This window comes from Solea solea, chromosome 1 (genome assembly GCF_958295425.1).
Source record: "Solea solea chromosome 1, fSolSol10.1, whole genome shotgun sequence".
Classification (NCBI taxonomy): domain Eukaryota; kingdom Metazoa; phylum Chordata; class Actinopteri; order Pleuronectiformes; family Soleidae; genus Solea; species Solea solea.
The window spans coordinates 31,734,934-31,753,550 of record NC_081134.1 but is presented as its reverse complement, the minus strand read 5'-3'; the positions used below and the strand labels follow the sequence as shown (position 1 = coordinate 31,753,550).

Here is an 18,617-nt window from a genome sequence, read left to right as displayed (position 1 = left end):
ATTCTGTCTGTGGGTCACGAGCGGCCAGGCCATGTTGGCAGGGAGGTGGGGATACAGCAGGGGATAAGGGGGGTTGGCATGGCCTGAGCAGAGACACGGCCAGTTCTTGTGGTGGTGGCAAAGGAGAAGGAGACTGGGCAGTTGAAAGTGATGCCAAGCCTGAGGTCAAACAGCTTGGAGCTGAAGTCCATGCCCAGACCCTCTGGCATACATTGATGCTGCATAACCCATCCATTCACTGGCTGTGAGCATGAGACACACACAGTGCTGCTGTGACAGAAAGTACAAAACAGGAAATTAAACAACACTTCATTTCAGCTTTCTTTCGTTCAATATTAACAGTCAAATTGCTTATTATTGACTCGCCTAAATAGGTTTGTTTGTTAATGATGATTTTCCTCTTCGTTTTTTTCGTGCAGAAAGATCCTGAGGAAGAAGGATGACTCTGTGAACACTCCGCACACCAATAGTCTGCCCAAGTACAAGAAGGTCAAAGAGACCTGCCAGCAGGCGGAATTCCAGACGGCATGTGAACAGCCCGGACAGGTAAAACAAACGCACCAATGTGAACACAAGAGAACTTATATTTCTGCTCAACCATAGTGAACAGAAATAAGTTCTACCCAAGTGTGGAAAAGTGGAGTCAGTCTTTTCCAAACAGTAACGAGTACCATTCTTGAAATCACCTCCATGCTGACTGCTGAACTGTTCTGCAGAACCCCCCGGTTGAAGTCTTATTTGTCCATAATTGGAGCCTTTTCTCTTTCTTTTTTTTTTTTTCACTTTTTTGTGGTGCATTAATTTGTTTGGTGTTTTGTGGCTGGTACTTTCATCCTTGCCCATTAAAATTTTCTGGCAGACCGACATCCAAGTGGTACAGCGCATGGCCTTGGAACAGACGGACCAGAACAATACAAATTGTTACAAGTTTCAGGTAGCGTTAAATGACGGGCGGGGGTTTCAGTCGGGCTTGCTAATTCAAACCAGATCCATTTTATGGTCACAAATGTGTGTTTGCAACAATAGGCTCAGCGAGGACTGTGTCTGTGTCGTCCTGTCGCTGTATTTAATACCAGGCGCCACCGCGGGACTGGCATTGGTTTCACTGTGTGAGTCACACGTGCAGCCCTGAAGACACAGGTGCTTGTCTGTCTGTACTCCGTGTGTCGTTCACATCAAAATGAAGGCTGGGTGCGGTCGAACCCGTGACTACTGACGTCTGATGTTATGTGTTATCACATGACGGTGATAATAGTATACATTATAGTGTACGTTGCTGCATAGATTTGGTCACAGATGGCCCTTCTGCTATGATTTAACATGACCACCCAGGGAGCAACCGTAAAGACAGTGGAATGTCTCCTACACAATTACAGGGGCAAAGTCTGCTTGATCTCCGTCTTTGTTTTCCTGCGCTCATTCAGAATATTACAGTATATTTCATCGACTGTATAATTTATGCCCTCGGATGCCACCTCACCTCCCTGTCACTGAAGAAAACCCTCTGGCTCCACATGAAACGCTGCATCTCTGCGGTCAAATTGGGGCCTTTCGTCCATTCTTGTTTTTTAAAAATTTCCTCTGAATGTGACATGGTTCACTCGGTTCAGACAGACCAGTTGTTCAGTTGTTTTTTTGTAAGATCACTGCCTCTGTTGTGTTTTTGTTGCGGCCCTTGAGAATCAATCATGTGATAAATGGATGGGTTTGTTGTGGGTACGCCCGATTTACTCACCAGGGACATGTTTTTGGGGGTATATGACAGTGTGAGTGTCTTGCGGTTCTTTGGGTCTTGCACTCATCCGCTCTTGTTTCAGCTTGCATGGTCATTCATGTCTGCTCCTCTCCTCCTGCCTGGGTTTCTCATCCATCTTTGTCCTGCTGCTGCTGCAATGTTACTGTTGTGCCTCAAAAACAAGAGGAGAAAGGGCTGAGACTCTTAGTCATCATATGAATGCTCCAAAAGAAACCTGATTTGACTTATGGGCCCTTTTTTTTAAAGACCTTTATTCCCACATTCACCACTGATTCGTTGTGCTCCACTGTGCAGATGTGTCTGCTCCATTTATTCAAGACCTAACCCAGGGCGCTGCTCACAGCAATTAGCCTCAACTTTCCTTTCCTGCTGGGAACGAGTGTTTTGAATGACAGAGGATGTAGGCGAGTGCTTGGATACGTATTTACACAATTTCACTGGTGACGCATTTGGCATAGTCCCGCTCCGTGTGAGAGTGATAGGGGTTTCCACTTTTGTTTTCTAGACACCAGACAGACCCAATTCATCTCATGTGGTCATTTTGGTTTATCTTTCCTGCTTCTTTTGGATGCCATTCTTCCCCACACGCTCAGATCTGTCTGAAGTGTCTGTCAAACGCTTGATTTTCTCGAGGACTTTCTAAGATCCCGACAAAACCAGAGGCTTTGCTGTGAAACCAGAGATTACAAATTTCACACTGTTAACATCTTTAACACCTATTAGCCACGCCAAGTAAAATCTTGCCATATGGGAAGCTCTTTAAAGAAATCAAGGACACTTTTTAATGGTTTTCATTTATTGTGTCTCGACAGAGGCAGTGTTTCCATTTCTCTTTGTTTATTTAATTTTTTTTTGCTTGCAGAAATGGCACTGCGTGGAGGAGATCACAGGGAAGTGGAGGATACAGAAGTGTAAAGGCGGCGTGAAAGACGGCTCCAGTAAGAGGAGTCTAAAGCCCCGCAGCAGTTATGACAACCGAGAGAGAGGCTGCGACTGTGGCGGAGGTCTCTTCAAAACGTCCAGGGCGGAGCGCCGCTCCCATCGTCAGTTCTCTTCCTCAAACGGCCAGCGTACGTACACATGAAGAAGAATGATCGTATGAAAACAGAGATGGGACAGATTATTATAAGTCAACATGTGGCTTTTAACACCGGATTGATATCTGTGTCCAGTGCTGCTCCTCATAATGGACAACACTCATCGGCCCTCTTTAAAACCTGTTACCCATTTTAATGTTCTTTCTCTGATTGATGTATTTATACCCTAAAAAGAGAGACAGATGCACAGACTATGCAAACATCCTGCACCAAGTCTTGGAACTTGCTCTGCCTTTAGATGTTGCCTTGAGAGTCTGTGCTAGGATTGTGCTTTCACGCCCTCTAGTGGCGTTTGGTAAAAGGTCCAGCTCAACAATGAAGTTCTAGTTATGCTGTATGAATTAAAGAAATGTCCTAAAAAAGTATAAGTGAAGCGGTAAAAGTAGTTGAAAGCACATAAATAATCAATTAATGATGCTTAATCACTAAAACTTGACTTTCTTTTTTTTTTCTTTTAATAGGCTATCGGCCACGTTTTGTCCACACCAGGCCGACCAGGTCTCTGTCTGTGGAATTCGAGGGTCAGATATACGACATTGACCTCCAGGCAGACGATCAGTCGGCTGTGCGCCGCCGTGTCATCTCAAAGCGTCATTACAACCAAGAGGGACCAGAGTTTGACCTGGGGACAGACGACGGTTCAGAGGAAATGTTGGCGGACGACACAAACGCTGTGGGATACCCGAACTCGGTGAAGGTCACCCACAAGTAAGAATTTGGTTTTCGATCTGAGCAAAAATCTCTCTGGCATTTACACTCGAGGTCTATTGTTTAACAGTTTTTTTTTTTTTTGCATTTTTTTTTTCAGGTGTTATATTCTCATGAATGACAGTGTCCATTGTGAAAGAGAACTGTACCAGTCCTCCAGAGCCTGGAAAGACCACAAGAGCTATGTGGACCAGGAGGTGAAGATACAACTTGTACACAGAGATTTTCAGAGGACTTGTCTAGGTTTTTTTTTTTATTATTATATACTGTATATATAATTTATATTTTTTGTTGTATTTTACCTAGATCGAAGCACTTCAAGACAAAATCAAAAACCTCAGAGAAGTTAGAGGCCACTTGAAAAGGACACGGCCCGGTGAATGTGACTGTGGAAAGAAGAGGTCAGTCATTTTAGATTTAACCTCGAGAATACGTGCACATGCATGCTGTTTGTCGCTTGTAGCTGAGCAATGTTGGACTGCACCGATGTTTTCTTACCCGTGATTTTTAATCTGTGTTTCTGTCTGTGAAAGCAGCTATTTTATCAAAGGAGACAGAAACAAGGCAGACAGACTGAAGGGCAGGACTGATCAGCTTCATCCGTTTAAGTGAGTTCCTCCTCACCTTTAGTTGTAGTTTTCTTCCTTTTAATGTCGTCCTGTAAATGAATCCTGACCATGAGTATTAACTCAAAGCATAAATGTTGTGGTTATAATGCTGGACGTCTGCATGGCCACTGCATGTCAGGTCTAAACATCCCCAGATGACCGGTCCTGCCTGTTGTTTTGATGCGTCGATGTTTGTGAACTCAGAACACACACACACACACACACACACACACACAGACCGGTTTCTGAAGGAGCCGTGTCAGACTCTGTGAATTGTGGTTTTTAAATGACAATGTGTGTCTGGAAGTGGTTGAGTCGCATGGAAAGATGGAATGAAACAGTCAGTCCCTCAAACACAGCAGGACCAGGAAACATTGGAAACAGATCATCCCAATACACAGCAGCTATTTTTTTTACCCTTCAATGTCTTTTGTTTGAGGTTATAATGTCGTCCCAGAGAAAACTGGACATAGTGAGAGCTTAAAAATGAAAGTAAACACACTCTCATATCCTCGTGTCATTTTTACATCCCGCCGTTTTTGTAATTCTCTCTCGCTGATGTGTTCAAACAGGGAGGCCACGCAGGAACTAGACGGGAAGACCCAGTTGTACAACGAGATCCGCAGGCGGAAGAAGGAGAGGAAGGAGAAGAAGAGGCAGAGGAAGGGAGACGACTGCAGCATGCCTGGACTCACATGCTTCACACACAACAACGACCACTGGCAGACTCCTCCTTTCTGGTCATGTATGTACAGTGCACTCACTTCAAGACACACAGTAAATCATTATGGTTTGTTTTCAAAGCATTGTGGTCTTTTAAAATAGATCCACACTGAAATTCAGTTCAGCTTAAAAACGTGTTCGAGTTATCCGACAGTACAGTGTATTTCTCATAGGACCTTCCTCAAAGCTGCAGTGTTGTCAAATGAGTTCACACAATGTTGATCAAGCCTGTCGGCTCCACACAACTGTGCACTTCTCAGTATAGTAGATCCGGCTTGGATCTCTTGACGCCTGCTGATATTCCCTGCTCGCTGCACACAGTTATTCGTTGTCAATGTCAACAGGAATGTTGCCTTAGTCATGTGAGATGGACGTAGTTTCAGGAGTGAATTCTTCTGCTCGGAAAAACAACAGTTTGAAGTCTGAAAATAAACCTCTGGCCTCTGTGTACACACGAGCTGTCCCCTCAGTCAGGTCTGATGGCCCATTTTCATTTGAAGAACAAGAAGCAGAGGCTGAAACATAAACAGCAAAAATCAGCAGAAGTTACGCACTGCAGCGTTAAGAATACATTTGAGAAAAGAAAACGGGCCCTTCTCAGAGGAGTGTATTCCTGATTTACTCATCACTGCCCACATAAGTTATATAGAGGCCCTGTTAATAAACGTGTCTTTTTGGACATAACTGGTGTCTGTGAAACTGACAAACTCTCAATCACTGTCCAGTGGGTGGATTCTGTGCGTGCACCAGCTCCAACAACAACACCTACTGGTGCCTGAGAACCATCAACGAGACCCACAACACGCTGTTCTGTGAGTTTTCCACTGGCTTCCTGGAGTACTTTGACCTCAACAGTGACCCCTATCAGGTGGGTGAACGTCTGCCTGCTGTCATTCAGCCGTGTCGCTCTGCTCTCTCTCTCTCTCTCCCTGAAACCATTTTCATTGGCTCCTGCGTTGTGAAACCCAGCCATTAAAAGGTCCCCTCATTAGTAACTGTCAAGTGTTTTTGTTTTATGTGTAATTTTATCCTTTAGCCGATTTTGAGTGGTGTGTATACACACTTCCCCAAATATAACTCCGTGTGCGCGTGACTGTGTTACCTTTGCAGCTGACCAACGCGGTGTACTCGGTGGATCGGGAGGTTCTCAACGCGCTCCATGCTCAGCTCATGGAGATGAGGAGTTGTCAGGGGCACAAGCAGTGTAGCCCTCGAGCTAAAGGCGCAGAAACAGGTGAACCACTCACTCTCTTGCCTTCTTTTCATTGCCACTACCTTCCTTTAGGGACCGATTCTACACAAGGGGAGAATTGGAGTGAAGTAATCAATTATGTTGATATGATATATTCTTTATACTCTTCTTCTGTGTTTTGAATCTGTTCCAGTCTTTCTGGTATATGTGTCTCTCTGTGTGTGTGTGTGTGTTTGCACATACTGTACCTGCATGCTGCATGTGTTTGGGGGTTTACAGGTGGAGGTGTAGGATTTATCACCGAGTCTTTGTGTGTCCTTTTGTTGTTTGTGTTCCTCATGATGACTCATTCATACACACACACACATACACTCTTGACTCCTTCTCTTTCTCAGTCCAGGAATATTTCCCCAATACTATTGTCCGTACAGTGAAGTAAAGCCACGTTACACTCGTGTAACTCGCCTTCTATGACTCACGTGGTGTTAGAGATGTTATTTGAATGATGCCGCCATCGCCGCCGCTGTAATCAGCCACATTAACGTTCTGTTAAACATGGTCCAATTGTCCTCACAGGGCGGCCAGTGCAGTGATGGCGGCGGTAAATAAGTGATGTGTCACGATGACCTAAGCCTGGTAGTAATGCTGAGGCTGTGGCATTCGTGTGTGTGTGTGTGTGTGTGTGTGTGTGTGTGTGTGTGTGTGGTATGAACTGGCTGCGTTGTTTATGCCCTGGGGAATTTAAAAAAAAAACAACAACAAAAAAACTTAATGTCTATAATTACCAGCTGGAGAGTGGAGCACGGCTTGTGTTACAGTGTTGGCACGGCGGACATGTCACATGTCAGGACCGTGCCAACACTTCACTCGTTCATGTATGATGAACCAGTGAAACTGCTAATGTGGTTACATGAAGTTCAGTCATGGATTGTTTCACTTTAACTCTGGCACAGATTTAGTCGCATCTATTTGTGGAGTCTGACTTACACCATCATTAATTATCACCTAGTTGGATAACACTGTGTGTTTTATTTTGAAGGGGGGAAACCCACTTGAACGCTCCACCTCCAAAAACCACTTTAATCTCATCACTCCTCATCTCTCCATCCAGCCTGACCGAACCTTTCCTCCTTTGTTTCCCCTCCAGTTAAATCCAAACCTCTCTTCTCCTCATTCCTCCCTCTGATCATCCAATAATTGCATTTCTCCATAGGGAGTAGCAGCTGTGCATGAAGGAATCTTCAATATACGAATGATCTATTTATTCCCCCCCACCCCCCTCCCCTCCCCCCCACACACACACACGTCTCCTTGAATCAAAGCATTAACAATGGATTGCTTCTATTTTTCCGATCAGGAGGTAAAGATGGAGGAAGCTATGAGCCACACAGGTATCCATCCAATTTTATTTATCTTCAGTGGCTTCTTTTTTTTTTGTTTTTTTTCTTTAACAAACGACTGCATGGCTCGAGTTGCCTCATTCCCACTCATAACATCCATGCGCGCGGTGTCGGCGCCTCATCTGATCTGTGGCTGCATGCTGGGGACACGCTAACACATCAGAGCATTTGTTTTTGTTTTTGTTGTCATGTGTGTGCACACTTCACCTTCACCTGCTCTCTCTCTCTCTCTCTCCCTCTCTTCTTGAACATGGAATTAGCACTCTGCGATATTCTGTGCTGCACATTTTTCACCCACTGTGCTCAATAGTGCAGCAGTGAATGGATCCACACGTTGGTGCTTTAAAGCTGTTTTGCGTAACTTTTAAATACAAACAAATGTCTGTTGTGAGTCAAACCACTGTCAAATGAGTTTACGCTATACTTAAATCCATCAGCTCCACATGACTCTGCGTGTGTGTTTGCAAACAGGTCAATTATGACTCAAAACACAAAGAAGCTCGTATAAAAACTTGGTCGATCATCTTGTCCCTGTACTGCAGCAAACGCTCCTTCAGTCTTGACCGAGCCCGTTTTCAGATGAAGGACACGGCGTAAACATTTCATTTCAACAGCAGAAAAATCACATAACACACCACAACGTACGCACTACAGCTTTAATGTAGCATGGTTAAATAAGAAATGAATAAAGAGAAGACACTGCATGACACGGCGTCATCCCTCCTCCTCCTCATCATCATCATCACCACACGCTGTACATCTACATGAAAAGCTTAAAGGAGCAGTTTGACAGTTTTGCAGAAAAAACAAGACTGTTCACTTTCTCTTTCCCCGCAAAGGAAGCCACAAAAATACTTAGTTTTGTCTAAATGTTGAACTACTCCTTTTAAAATCACCCTCCATGCCGTCGTCAGCCATCCCCATGAGTAACATGAGTGTAATGCCGCTTTTCCACCACATGGCACCGGCACGCCTTGCCTCGGCACGGCACAACTCGACTCTACGCGGTTTAGTTAGTTTTCCATTCCAATATAATTCCTCTTCAGCGCAGGTGGGGTCATCTACCAGGTCAAACTAGTGACTAGTGACTTTTAAAGCAGTTAAACAGACTCATTAGAATCAGTTCATTAAAATGATTTGTTCAGTACTTCCTGCATGACTGGAACACACAGTCACTGAACTGAAATACAACTGAATGAGTTGTGATTCAGCTCACGATCGGCGGCTTTGAGCAGTGCTGTCGCTAAATACACCAGACTCCTCTGTTAAATATTGAGATTTTAGACACTTCCTTTGCTAAATGTTGGAGATTAACACACGTTTTCAGGAGTTTTAAGTCTTTTTAACTGATCTACAGTTTCGGCATTGTTCGCTTTGATTCTTGTGTCGCACGTCGCGCTCATGACTCTTCCAGTGACGACACTCTCTGACCAATCGGTGGCCGTCAGTCTGTCGACGTCACTTTGAACCTCACCAGAGCAGGAACTAAAAAAGAAGTAGCAGGTGCTGTCACTGATGAAAAAGCTGCACCGAGATGAGATGAGTCGAGTCGTGCCGGGACCATGTAGTGGAAAAGTGGCGTAACATGACACACAGACTAGCCGTCCCATTTAGCTCGTGGTAGACGGGACACTTGAGTTGCCGTGACCTCTCTGTCTCCTCCCACTGACTGTTTGACCTCTGTCTCTGGCACATGCTAACCAGGCAACAGCGGCATCGAAAGTGGTCAAAGAGGAGACCGAGCCGCTCCTTCCTGTGAGTCCCCGAGCCTCTGTCCAACTGTCTCCGTCCTCTAGCTGCAGTCAAGCTGATCTCACATGGAAAGCTGGCTTCTTTCATTCCTCGGGTTTAACTTGCAGACATCAGAACTGAGCCGGACACAGATTTAGTCCTTCACTAGAGCATTTTGCTTCTTATTTTTTGCTTTATTTGAATTTCTTTATCTTTTCTACCTGGGGATGCACCATTCATCGGGGAAGCTCACTTTCTTTTCTCCTTTGCTTCTGAGCGTTGTGTTGTTTTTTGTTTCCTCTGCTGCTCCTTTTTATTCTTTTATTCCAGGTTTGCCTGACTTGGCATTTCAGTCCAGTTCAAGCCTGTCATTTACTCATTTACTGTGCCGTTACATCGGCCCATTGTTTTCTTTTCAGTCTAATTCTCTAATTCCAATTTCTAAGGCGGCATGTGTTTTTGCACTACTCATAGCTTGAGCTTCATGTGGATGCTGTGTTTATAGAGTTTATCTCATGCTCCTAAGTGTGTGTGTGTGTGTGTGTGTGTGTGTGAGATAGATTTGAATAATGAAACATTTTGGAAAGAATTAATACCTCAAAGTTATCATCCATGCATTAGAGTACGGTAGCTCCATCTTGTTTTAAACCTAAAAGCCATGTCTCATTTTCATTTGTGAGTGCCCCCCCCTCAACCACTAGAGGGTGCTATTTCCTTCCTTATATTCTGCCTGAGGCTGACAGTCACCTGTCACTTTACTCGGGTGTTGCTGATCGAGAGGCAAACAGTTTATTACTGTGAAAACTTTGTTTTTGATTTGTTTATTGGAAATAAAAAGATACATGGTTTAATGGAAATGGAAAAACAAGTGGACTTTGGAAAGTCCACTTTTTGAAAGACTTTCGCTAAGACACTAAGTTGTGATTTATGCCTGACTATTATCAGCGGAGAGAAAAAACTCCCTTTTAACTGGAAGAAATCTCTGACAGAACCAGACTTAAATATGTGCGGCCATCTGCCTAGACAGGTTGGGGTGAAAGGAAAAGTGGGAGACAGAAAGGACAAGAGAGAGGTGAGGTAGAGACAGAAGAGAGAGACCAGGAACAGAAAAGTATAGTAGTTATAAGTTTAGACGAGACAGTTCTGAATCAGTGATGATGTGTTTATAGGACTACAGTCATTTATACAACAACAACAACAACAATCAGCAGCCAATAGCGCCACACTATAGTCACTACAGTAACTGTTGACTTCAGTTTGAAGCATTGCTGAGAAAATAGTGAAAAGTCAAATCTCATTAACAATATCCGTCAGAAAAATCACCAATTTTAGCCAAATTGTTTAGCCCTAGTGTGTGTGTGTGTGTGTGTGTGTGTGTGTGTGTGTGTGTGTGTGTGTGCGCGTGTGTGTGTGTGTTCCATGGAGCTTTCATACAGGAACAGGGCTTTACTGCATGCTGTGTGAGTCAACGTGTTGTTTCTGCTCCAGCTCTTCACACTCGTCTCTCTCTCTCTCTGGCAGCACACTGCCCGTATGGGACGGACGACAGGGTTAAGCTTCCCAACTTGACGGACGAGGAGGTGAACTGGCAGGGACTGGAGGATCTGTACAGCATCAACGAAAGCCTTTATGAATGTAGGCCTGACTACAGCACCAGCCCAGACAACTGGGCCAACTTTCAGAAGGATGTAGATAATATGTTTGCACTGCGACACGTTTTTAACAAATTCAACCGAACCCATAAGCTTGACGACTCCACCCTGCCAGAGCTGGGCTCCGGGGCCGGGGGTGGGGGCTTTGAAGAGGGCAGCGGAGGGGAGTCGGCGCCGGCCGGCAACATCTGGCCGGGCCTGGCCGCGGAGGCTCACCTCACCACCCCCGCCCCCAGCAGAACACCATCAGCACCACCCACAGCCAGGTCACTACTGGAGAGCCGACTGGAATCTGTCGCCAACGACCTTCCCGAGAGAGTCAACGACAAACCTGAGGCGCTCGGGAAGGCTGCGTCACCCGTGGCAGCAGCAGCATCACCATCACCATCATCATCATCAGCATCAGGTCCGAGGAGAGACGGGGTCATCTTCCAGCGCGACATGTGGGCGCAGCAGCTGGAGGAGATGGAAGGAGACGCGTTCAGTGGGAACGGACTGACGGAGCTGGAGACGCGGCGTGGCAGCCTGCTGGAGCCCGGGCTGGGTCACGTAGACGCGGCACGCCCACTGAGTCTCGGCCTGGGCCTGGACCCTGAAGAAGAGGAGGACATTTTTCAGGCGCAGGGCTACCTCCCTCTCTCCCCACAGACGCTGAAGCCCAAGGTGCGGGACAGCACCACCGGGAGCCCCCCCACCACACAGACTAGCACCCCGCAGAGTGTCGGGGTGGTACTGCGGGTGCCGCCCCTCACCTCGGACTACGAGGGCAGCGGCTCTCTGCCCCCGCCCTCCAGTCAGATGCTCTGAGGCGGACGCGAGCACCGGGCCGGCCAATCAGCCGCTGCTCGCCACAGAGACGAGCTCGCCGAGAGCTACGGGTGGCGAGTGGCGCCACCTCGTGTCAGTCAGAGTTGTGTAATGAGTATTAAAATTGTTTTATTTTTTTACAAGTGCCTACAATTTGAGTCAACAGTGTTATGTTTTGTTTTTTCAAATACATTTATATATATATATATTTAGAAAAGAGAGAAAAAAGAAGCCTTAATGCAGCTAAAGAAAACATGAGATTCCATTCAGAGAGAACACGTAATTTTTTTTTAATACGGTGTTTTTTTTATAAAAAAATTTAAAAAGTGTGAGTGGTTTTAACAGTTTTTGAGCATTAGTCATTAGTTTAGGTCCAGTTTTTAAAGACACTATTAGTCATAGACCTGCTCTGTATTACAGGACGATGATTAGAAAACTGACCCCAAATGCACTTTTGACTTTTCCACATTGTAATAATAATAGTTTTGTAATCCTCTGCCCTCCACTGCTCGTGTTAAATGATTAAGATTAATTCAAATGACTACTTTCAAAACTTGAGACGGGGAAAATTTAGACCTGTTTTATTATAAACGACTAAATCTCCCTGTAGTAGATTTTTTAAACTTCTGTGTATGTGGCAATGAAAGGATCACAACGTTTAGACAATCATTGGATTAGATGATTCATCCAGACACTGAAAAACGGTACAACAAAAAAAGAACATTAAAAAGCTTTTATTTTTCTTAACTTGGCACAATTAAGTTATGAACTGCACCGGCTCTTACTTTGAAGGGTTGCACATTTGGCACCGTGCACGGCATAATTGAAATTTAAAAAAAAAACACAAGCAAATGCTTAACACAATCACCAGGGGATCAAAAATATTCACTGTGTACCTTTTTTCTTTCTATGTCCTCAAATGCCATCTAGAGCTGTATGATGTAGTGCTTTGATAATCCTCACTTAAACGTACATAAATGTTTTTATGTTTTCTGCATCTCAAAGACACCACTCAAGGACAGGTTCTGCCAAAAAAAACCTGACATTGACTTTGAACGTGTATGTAGATGTTTTAGAACAACTTTTTTTTTAGGAAAGCCACAAAGCTGTTAAAAAAAAATTAAATCCTTTTTCCTTCTTCCCTCTGATGTCTCTGTGTCCAGTTTTGTACCAAACACGTTCAAAAATGAAAAATATCAAGTGTTCAAGGTGCTTATAAACCGAGTTTTTCCTTACGTGCTCACAGTGCATTAAAGAACATTCATGAAAGGAGAGAGTGTTCAAGTGAATTTCAGTCGACCTGAAGTCACTCAAAAAACCTGAAATTGCTCAAAAAAGTCATACTATAGTATGTCGCCCAAAATCACCCAAAAAAGTCATACTATAGTATGTCGCCCAAAATCACCCCAAAAAGTCATACTATAGTACGTCGTCCAAAATCACTCAAAAAAAGTCATAGTATAGTATGTCGTCCAAAATCGGTCAAAAATATCATACTATAGTATGTCGTCCAAAATCACTCAAAAATGTCATAGTATAGTATGTCGTCCATAATTGGTCAAAAATGTCATAGTATAGTATGTCGTACAAAATCACTCAAAAAAGTCATAGTATAGTATGTCGTCCAAAATCACTCAAAAAAAGTCATAGTATAGTATGTCTTCCAAAATTGCTCAAAAAAGTCATACTATAGTATGTCGTCCAAAATCACTCAAAGAAGTCAGTATAGTATGTCGTCCAAAATCGGTCAAAAATGTCATACTATAGTATGTCGTCCAAAATCGGTCAAAAACGTCAAAGTATAGTATGTCGTCCAAAATCGGTCAAAAATGTCATAGTATAGTATGTCGTCCAAAATCGGTCAAAAATGTCATACTATAGTATGTTGTCCAAAATCACTCAAAGAAGTCATAGTATAGTATGTCGTCCAAAATCACTCAAAGCAGTCATAGTATAGTATGTCGTCCAAAATCGGTCAAAAATGTCATACTATAGTATGTCGTCCAAAATCACTCAAAAATGTCATAGTATAGTATGTCGTCCAAAATCGGTCAAAAATGTCATACTATAGTATGTCGTCCAAAATCACTCAAAAATGTCATAGTATAGTATGTCGTCCAAAATCACTCAAAGAAGTCATAGTATAGCATGTCGTCCAAAATCGGTCAAAAATGTCATAGTATAGTATGTCGTCCATAATCGGTCAAAAAAGTCATAGTATAGTATGTCGTCCAAAATCGCTCAAAGAAGTCATAGTATAGTATGTCGTCCAAAATCGGTCAAAAAAGTCATAGTATAGTATGTCGTCCAAAATCGGTCAAAAAAGTCATAGTATAGTATGTCGTCCAAAATCGCTCAAAGAAGTCATAGTATAGTATGTCGTCCAAAATCGGTCAAAAAAGTCATAGTATAGTATGTCGTCCATAATCGGTCAAAAAAGTCATAGTATAGTATGTCGTCCAAAATCGCTCAAAGAAGTCATAGTATAGTATGTCGTCCATAATCGGTCAAAAAAGTCATAGTATAGTATGTCGTCCAAAATCGCTCAAAAATGTCATAGTATAGTATGTCGTCCAAAATCGGTCAAAAATGTCATAGTATAGTATGTCGTCCAAAATCACTCAAAAATGTCATAGTATAGTATGTCGTCAAAAATGTCATTGTATAGTATGTCGTCCAAAATCACTCAAAGAAGTCATAGTATAGTATGTCGTCCAAAATCGGTCAAAAATGTCATACTATAGTATGTCGTCCAAAATCACTCAAAAATGTCATAGTATAGTATGTCGTCCATAATCGGTCAAAAATGTCATAGTATAGTATGTCGTCCAAAATCACTCAAAGAAGTCATAGTATAGTATGTCGTCCAAAATCGCCCAAAGAAGTCATACTATAGTATGTCGTCCAAAATCGGTCAAAAATGTCATAGTATAGTATGTCGTCCAAAATCGGTCAAAAATGTCATACTATAGTATGTCGTCCAAAATCACTCAAAGAAGTCATAGTATAGTATGTCGTCCAAAATCGGTCAAAAATATCATACTATAATATGTCGTCCAAAATCACTCAAAAATGTCATAGTATAGTATGTCGTCCAAAATCGGTCAAAAATGTCATAGTATAGTATGTCGTCCAAAATCACTCAAAAATGTCATAGTATAGTATGTCGTCCAAAATCGGTCAAAAATGTCATAGTATAGTATGTCGTCCATAATCGGTCAAAAATGTCATAGTATAGTATGTCGTCCAAAATCGCTCAAAGAAGTCATAGTATAGTATGTCGTCCAAAATCACTCAAAAATGTCATAGTATAGTATGTCGTCCAAAATCGGTCAAAAATGTCATAGTATAGTATGTCGTCCAAAATCGGTCAAAAATGTCATAGTATAGTATGTCGTCCAAAATCACTCAAAAATGTCATAGTATAGTATGTCGTCAAAAATGTCATTGTATAGTATGTCGTCCAAAATCAATCAAAGAAGTCATAGTATAGTATGTCGTCCAAAATCGGTCAAAAATATCATACTATAGTATGTCGTCCAAAATCACTCAAAAATGTCATAGTATAGTATGTCGTCCAAAATCACTCAAAGCAGTCATAGTATAGTATGTCGTCCAAAATCGGTCAAAAAAGTCATAGTATAGTATGTCGTCCAAAATCGCTCAAAGAAGTCATAGTATAGTATGTCGTCCAAAATCGCTCAAAAATGTCATAGTATAGTATGTCGTCCAAAATCGGTCAAAAATGTCATAGTATAGTATGTCGTCCAAAATCACTCAAAAATGTCATAGTATAGTATGTCGTCAAAAATGTCATTGTATAGTATGTCGTCCAAAATCACTCAAAGAAGTCATAGTATAGTATGTCGTCCAAAATCACTCAAAAATGTCATAGTATAGTATGTCGTCCATAATCGGTCAAAAATGTCATAGTATAGTATGTCGTCCAAAATCACTCAAAGAAGTCATAGTATAGTATGTCGACCAAAATCGCCCAAAGAAGTCATACTATAGTATGTCGTCCAAAATTGGTCAAAAATGTCATAGTATAGTATGTCGTCCAATATCGGTCAAAAATGTCATACTATAGTATGTCGTCCAAAATCACTCAAAGAAGTCATAGTATAGTATGTCGTCCAAAATCGGTCAAAAATATCATACTATAATATGTCGTCCAAAATCACTCAAAAATGTCATAGTATAGTAAGTCGTCCAAAATCGGTCAAAAATGTCATAGTATAGTATGTCGTCCAAAATCACTCAAAAATGTCATAGTATAGTATGTCGTCCAAAATCGGTCAAAAATGTCATACTATAGTATGTCGTCCAAAATCACTCAAAAATGTCATAGTATAGTATGTCGTCCATAATCGGTCAAAAATGTCATAGTATAGTATGTCGTCCAAAATCACTCAAAGAAGTCATAGTATAGTATGTCGTCCAAAATCGCCCAAAGAAGTCATACTATAGTATGTCGTCCAAAATCGGTCAAAAATGTCATAGTATAGTATGTCGTCCAAAAATCGGTCAAAAATGTCATACTATAGTATGTCGTCCAAAATCACTCAAAGAAGTCATAGTATAGTATGTCGTCCAAAATCGGTCAAAAATATCATACTATAATATGTCGTCCAAAATCACTCAAAAATGTCATAGTATAGTATGTCGTCCAAAATCGGTCAAAAATGTCATAGTATAGTATGTCGTCCAAAATCAGTCAAAAATGTCATAGTATAGTATGTCCTCCAAAATCACTCAAAAATGTCATAGTATAGTATGTCGTCCAAAATCGGTCAAAAATATCATACTATAATATGTCGTCCAAAATCGCTCAAAAATGTCATAGTATAGTATGTCGTCCAAAATCGGTCAAAAATGTCATAGTATAGTATGTCGTCCAAAATCACTCAAAAATGTCATAGTATAGTATGTCGTCAAAAATGTCATTGTATAGTATGTCGTCCAAAATCACTCAAAGAAGTCATAGTATAGTATGTCGTCCAAAATCACTCAAAAATGTCATAGTATAGTATGTCGTCCATAATCGGTCAAAAATGTCATAGTATAGTATGTCGTCCAAAATCACTCAAAGAAGTCATAGTATAGTATGTCGACCAAAATCGCCCAAAGAAGTCATACTATAGTATGTTGTCCAAAATTGGTCAAAAATGTCATAGTATAGTATGTCGTCCAATATCGGTCAAAAATGTCATACTATAGTATGTCGTCCAAAATCGGTCAAAAATGTCATAGTATAGTATGTCGTCCAAAATCACTCAAAAATGTCATAGTATAGTATGTCGTCAAAAATGTCATTGTATAGTATGTCGTCCAAAATCACTCAAAGAAGTCATAGTATAGTATGTCGTCCAAAATCGGTCAAAAATATCATACTATAGTATGTCGTCCAAAATCACTCAAAAATGTAATAGTATAGTATGTCGTCCAAAATCACTCAAAGCAGTCATAGTATAGTATGTCGTCCAAAATCGGTCAAAAAAGTCATAGTATAGTATGTCGTCCAAAATCGCTCAAAGAAGTCATAGTATAGTATGTCGTCCAAAATCGGTCAAAAAAGTCATAGTATAGTATGTCGTCCATAATCGGTCAAAAAAGTCATAGTATAGTATGTCGTCCAAAATCGGTCAAAAATGTCATAGTATAGTATGTCGTCCAAAATCGGTCAAAAATGTCATAGTATAGTATGTTGTCCAAAATCACTCAAAAATGTCATAGTATAGTATGTCGTCAAAAAAGTCATAGTATAGTATGTCGTCCAAAATCACTCAAAGAAGTCATAGTATAGTATGTCGTCCAAAATCAGTCAAAAATATCATACTATAGTATGTCGTCCAAAATCACTCAAAAATGTCATAGTATAGTATGTCGTCCAAAATCACTCAAAGCAGTCATAGTATAGTATGTCGTCCAAAATCGGTCAAAAATGTCATACTATAGTATGTCGTCCAAAATCACTCAAAAATGTCATAGTATAGTATGTCGTCCAAAATCGGTCAAAAATGTCATAGTATAGTATGTCGTCCAAAATCGGTCAAAAATGTCATAGTATAATATGTCGTCCAAAATCACTCAAAGAAGTCATAGTATAGCATGTCGTCCAAAATCGGTCAAAAATGTCATAGTATAGTATGTCGTCCACAATCGGTCAAAAATGTCATACTATAGTATGTCGTCCAAAATCACTCAAAGAAGTCATAGTATAGTATGTCGTCCAAAATCGGTCAAAAATATCATACTATAGTATGTCATCCAAAATCACTCAAAAATGTCATAGTATAGTATGTCGTCAAAAATGTCATTGTATAGTATGTCGTCCAAAATCACTCAAAGAAGTCATAGTATAGTATGTCGTCCAAAATCGGTCAAAAATATCATACTATAGTATGTCGTCCAAAATCACTCAAAAATGTCATAGTATAGTATGTCGTCCAAAATCGGTCAAAAATGTCATAGTATAGTATGTCGTCCATAATCGGTCAAAAATGTCATAGTATAGTATGTCGTCCAAAATCACTCAAAGAAGTCATAGTATAGTATGTCGTCCAAAATCGGTCAAAAATGTCATAGTATAGTATGTCGTCCAAAATCGCTCAAAGAAGTCATAGTATAGTATGTCGTCCAAAATCGGTCAAAAATGTCATAGTATAATATGTCGTCCAAAATCACTCAAAGAAGTCATAGTATAGCATGTCGTCCAAAATCGGTCAAAAATATCATACTATAGTATGTCGTCCAAAATCACTCAAAGAAGTCATAGTATAGTATGTCGTCCAAAATCGGTCAAAAATATCATACTATAGTATGTCGTCCAAAATCACTCAAAAATGTAATAGTATAGTATGTCGTCCAAAATCACTCAAAGCAGTCATAGTATAGTATGTCGTCCAAAATCGGTCAAAAAAGTCATAGTATAGTATGTCGT

General features: G+C 41.3%; 1 protein-coding gene across 5 annotated transcripts in view; it reads left to right on the top strand.

Moving 5' to 3' along the window:
- Window positions 1–12,819, top strand: part of sulf1 (sulfatase 1) — a 75,815-nt gene extending 62,996 nt beyond the window's left edge. For 3 of the 5 annotated variants that reach the window (XM_058633337.1, XM_058633344.1, XM_058633329.1), the window contains 10 exons: window positions 420–546; window positions 2,619–2,826; window positions 3,315–3,561; window positions 3,662–3,758; window positions 3,868–3,962; window positions 4,098–4,169; window positions 4,742–4,914; window positions 5,618–5,760; window positions 6,003–6,126; window positions 10,737–12,819. In XM_058633337.1, the coding sequence (XP_058489320.1) occupies window positions 420–546; window positions 2,619–2,826; window positions 3,315–3,561; window positions 3,662–3,758; window positions 3,868–3,962; window positions 4,098–4,169; window positions 4,742–4,914; window positions 5,618–5,760; window positions 6,003–6,126; window positions 10,737–11,674 (2,224 nt within the window). In that variant the 3' untranslated portion in view covers window positions 11,675–12,819. Of the gene's footprint in view, window positions 1–419; window positions 547–2,618; window positions 2,827–3,314; window positions 3,562–3,661; window positions 3,759–3,867; window positions 3,963–4,097; window positions 4,170–4,741; window positions 4,915–5,617; window positions 5,761–6,002; window positions 6,127–7,441; window positions 7,476–9,188; window positions 9,240–10,736 lie in introns of all 5 variants that reach the window. The other 2 variants (XM_058633353.1, XM_058633361.1) reach the window with 2 other exon arrangements.
- Window positions 12,820–18,617: the final 5,798 nt, after the last annotated feature.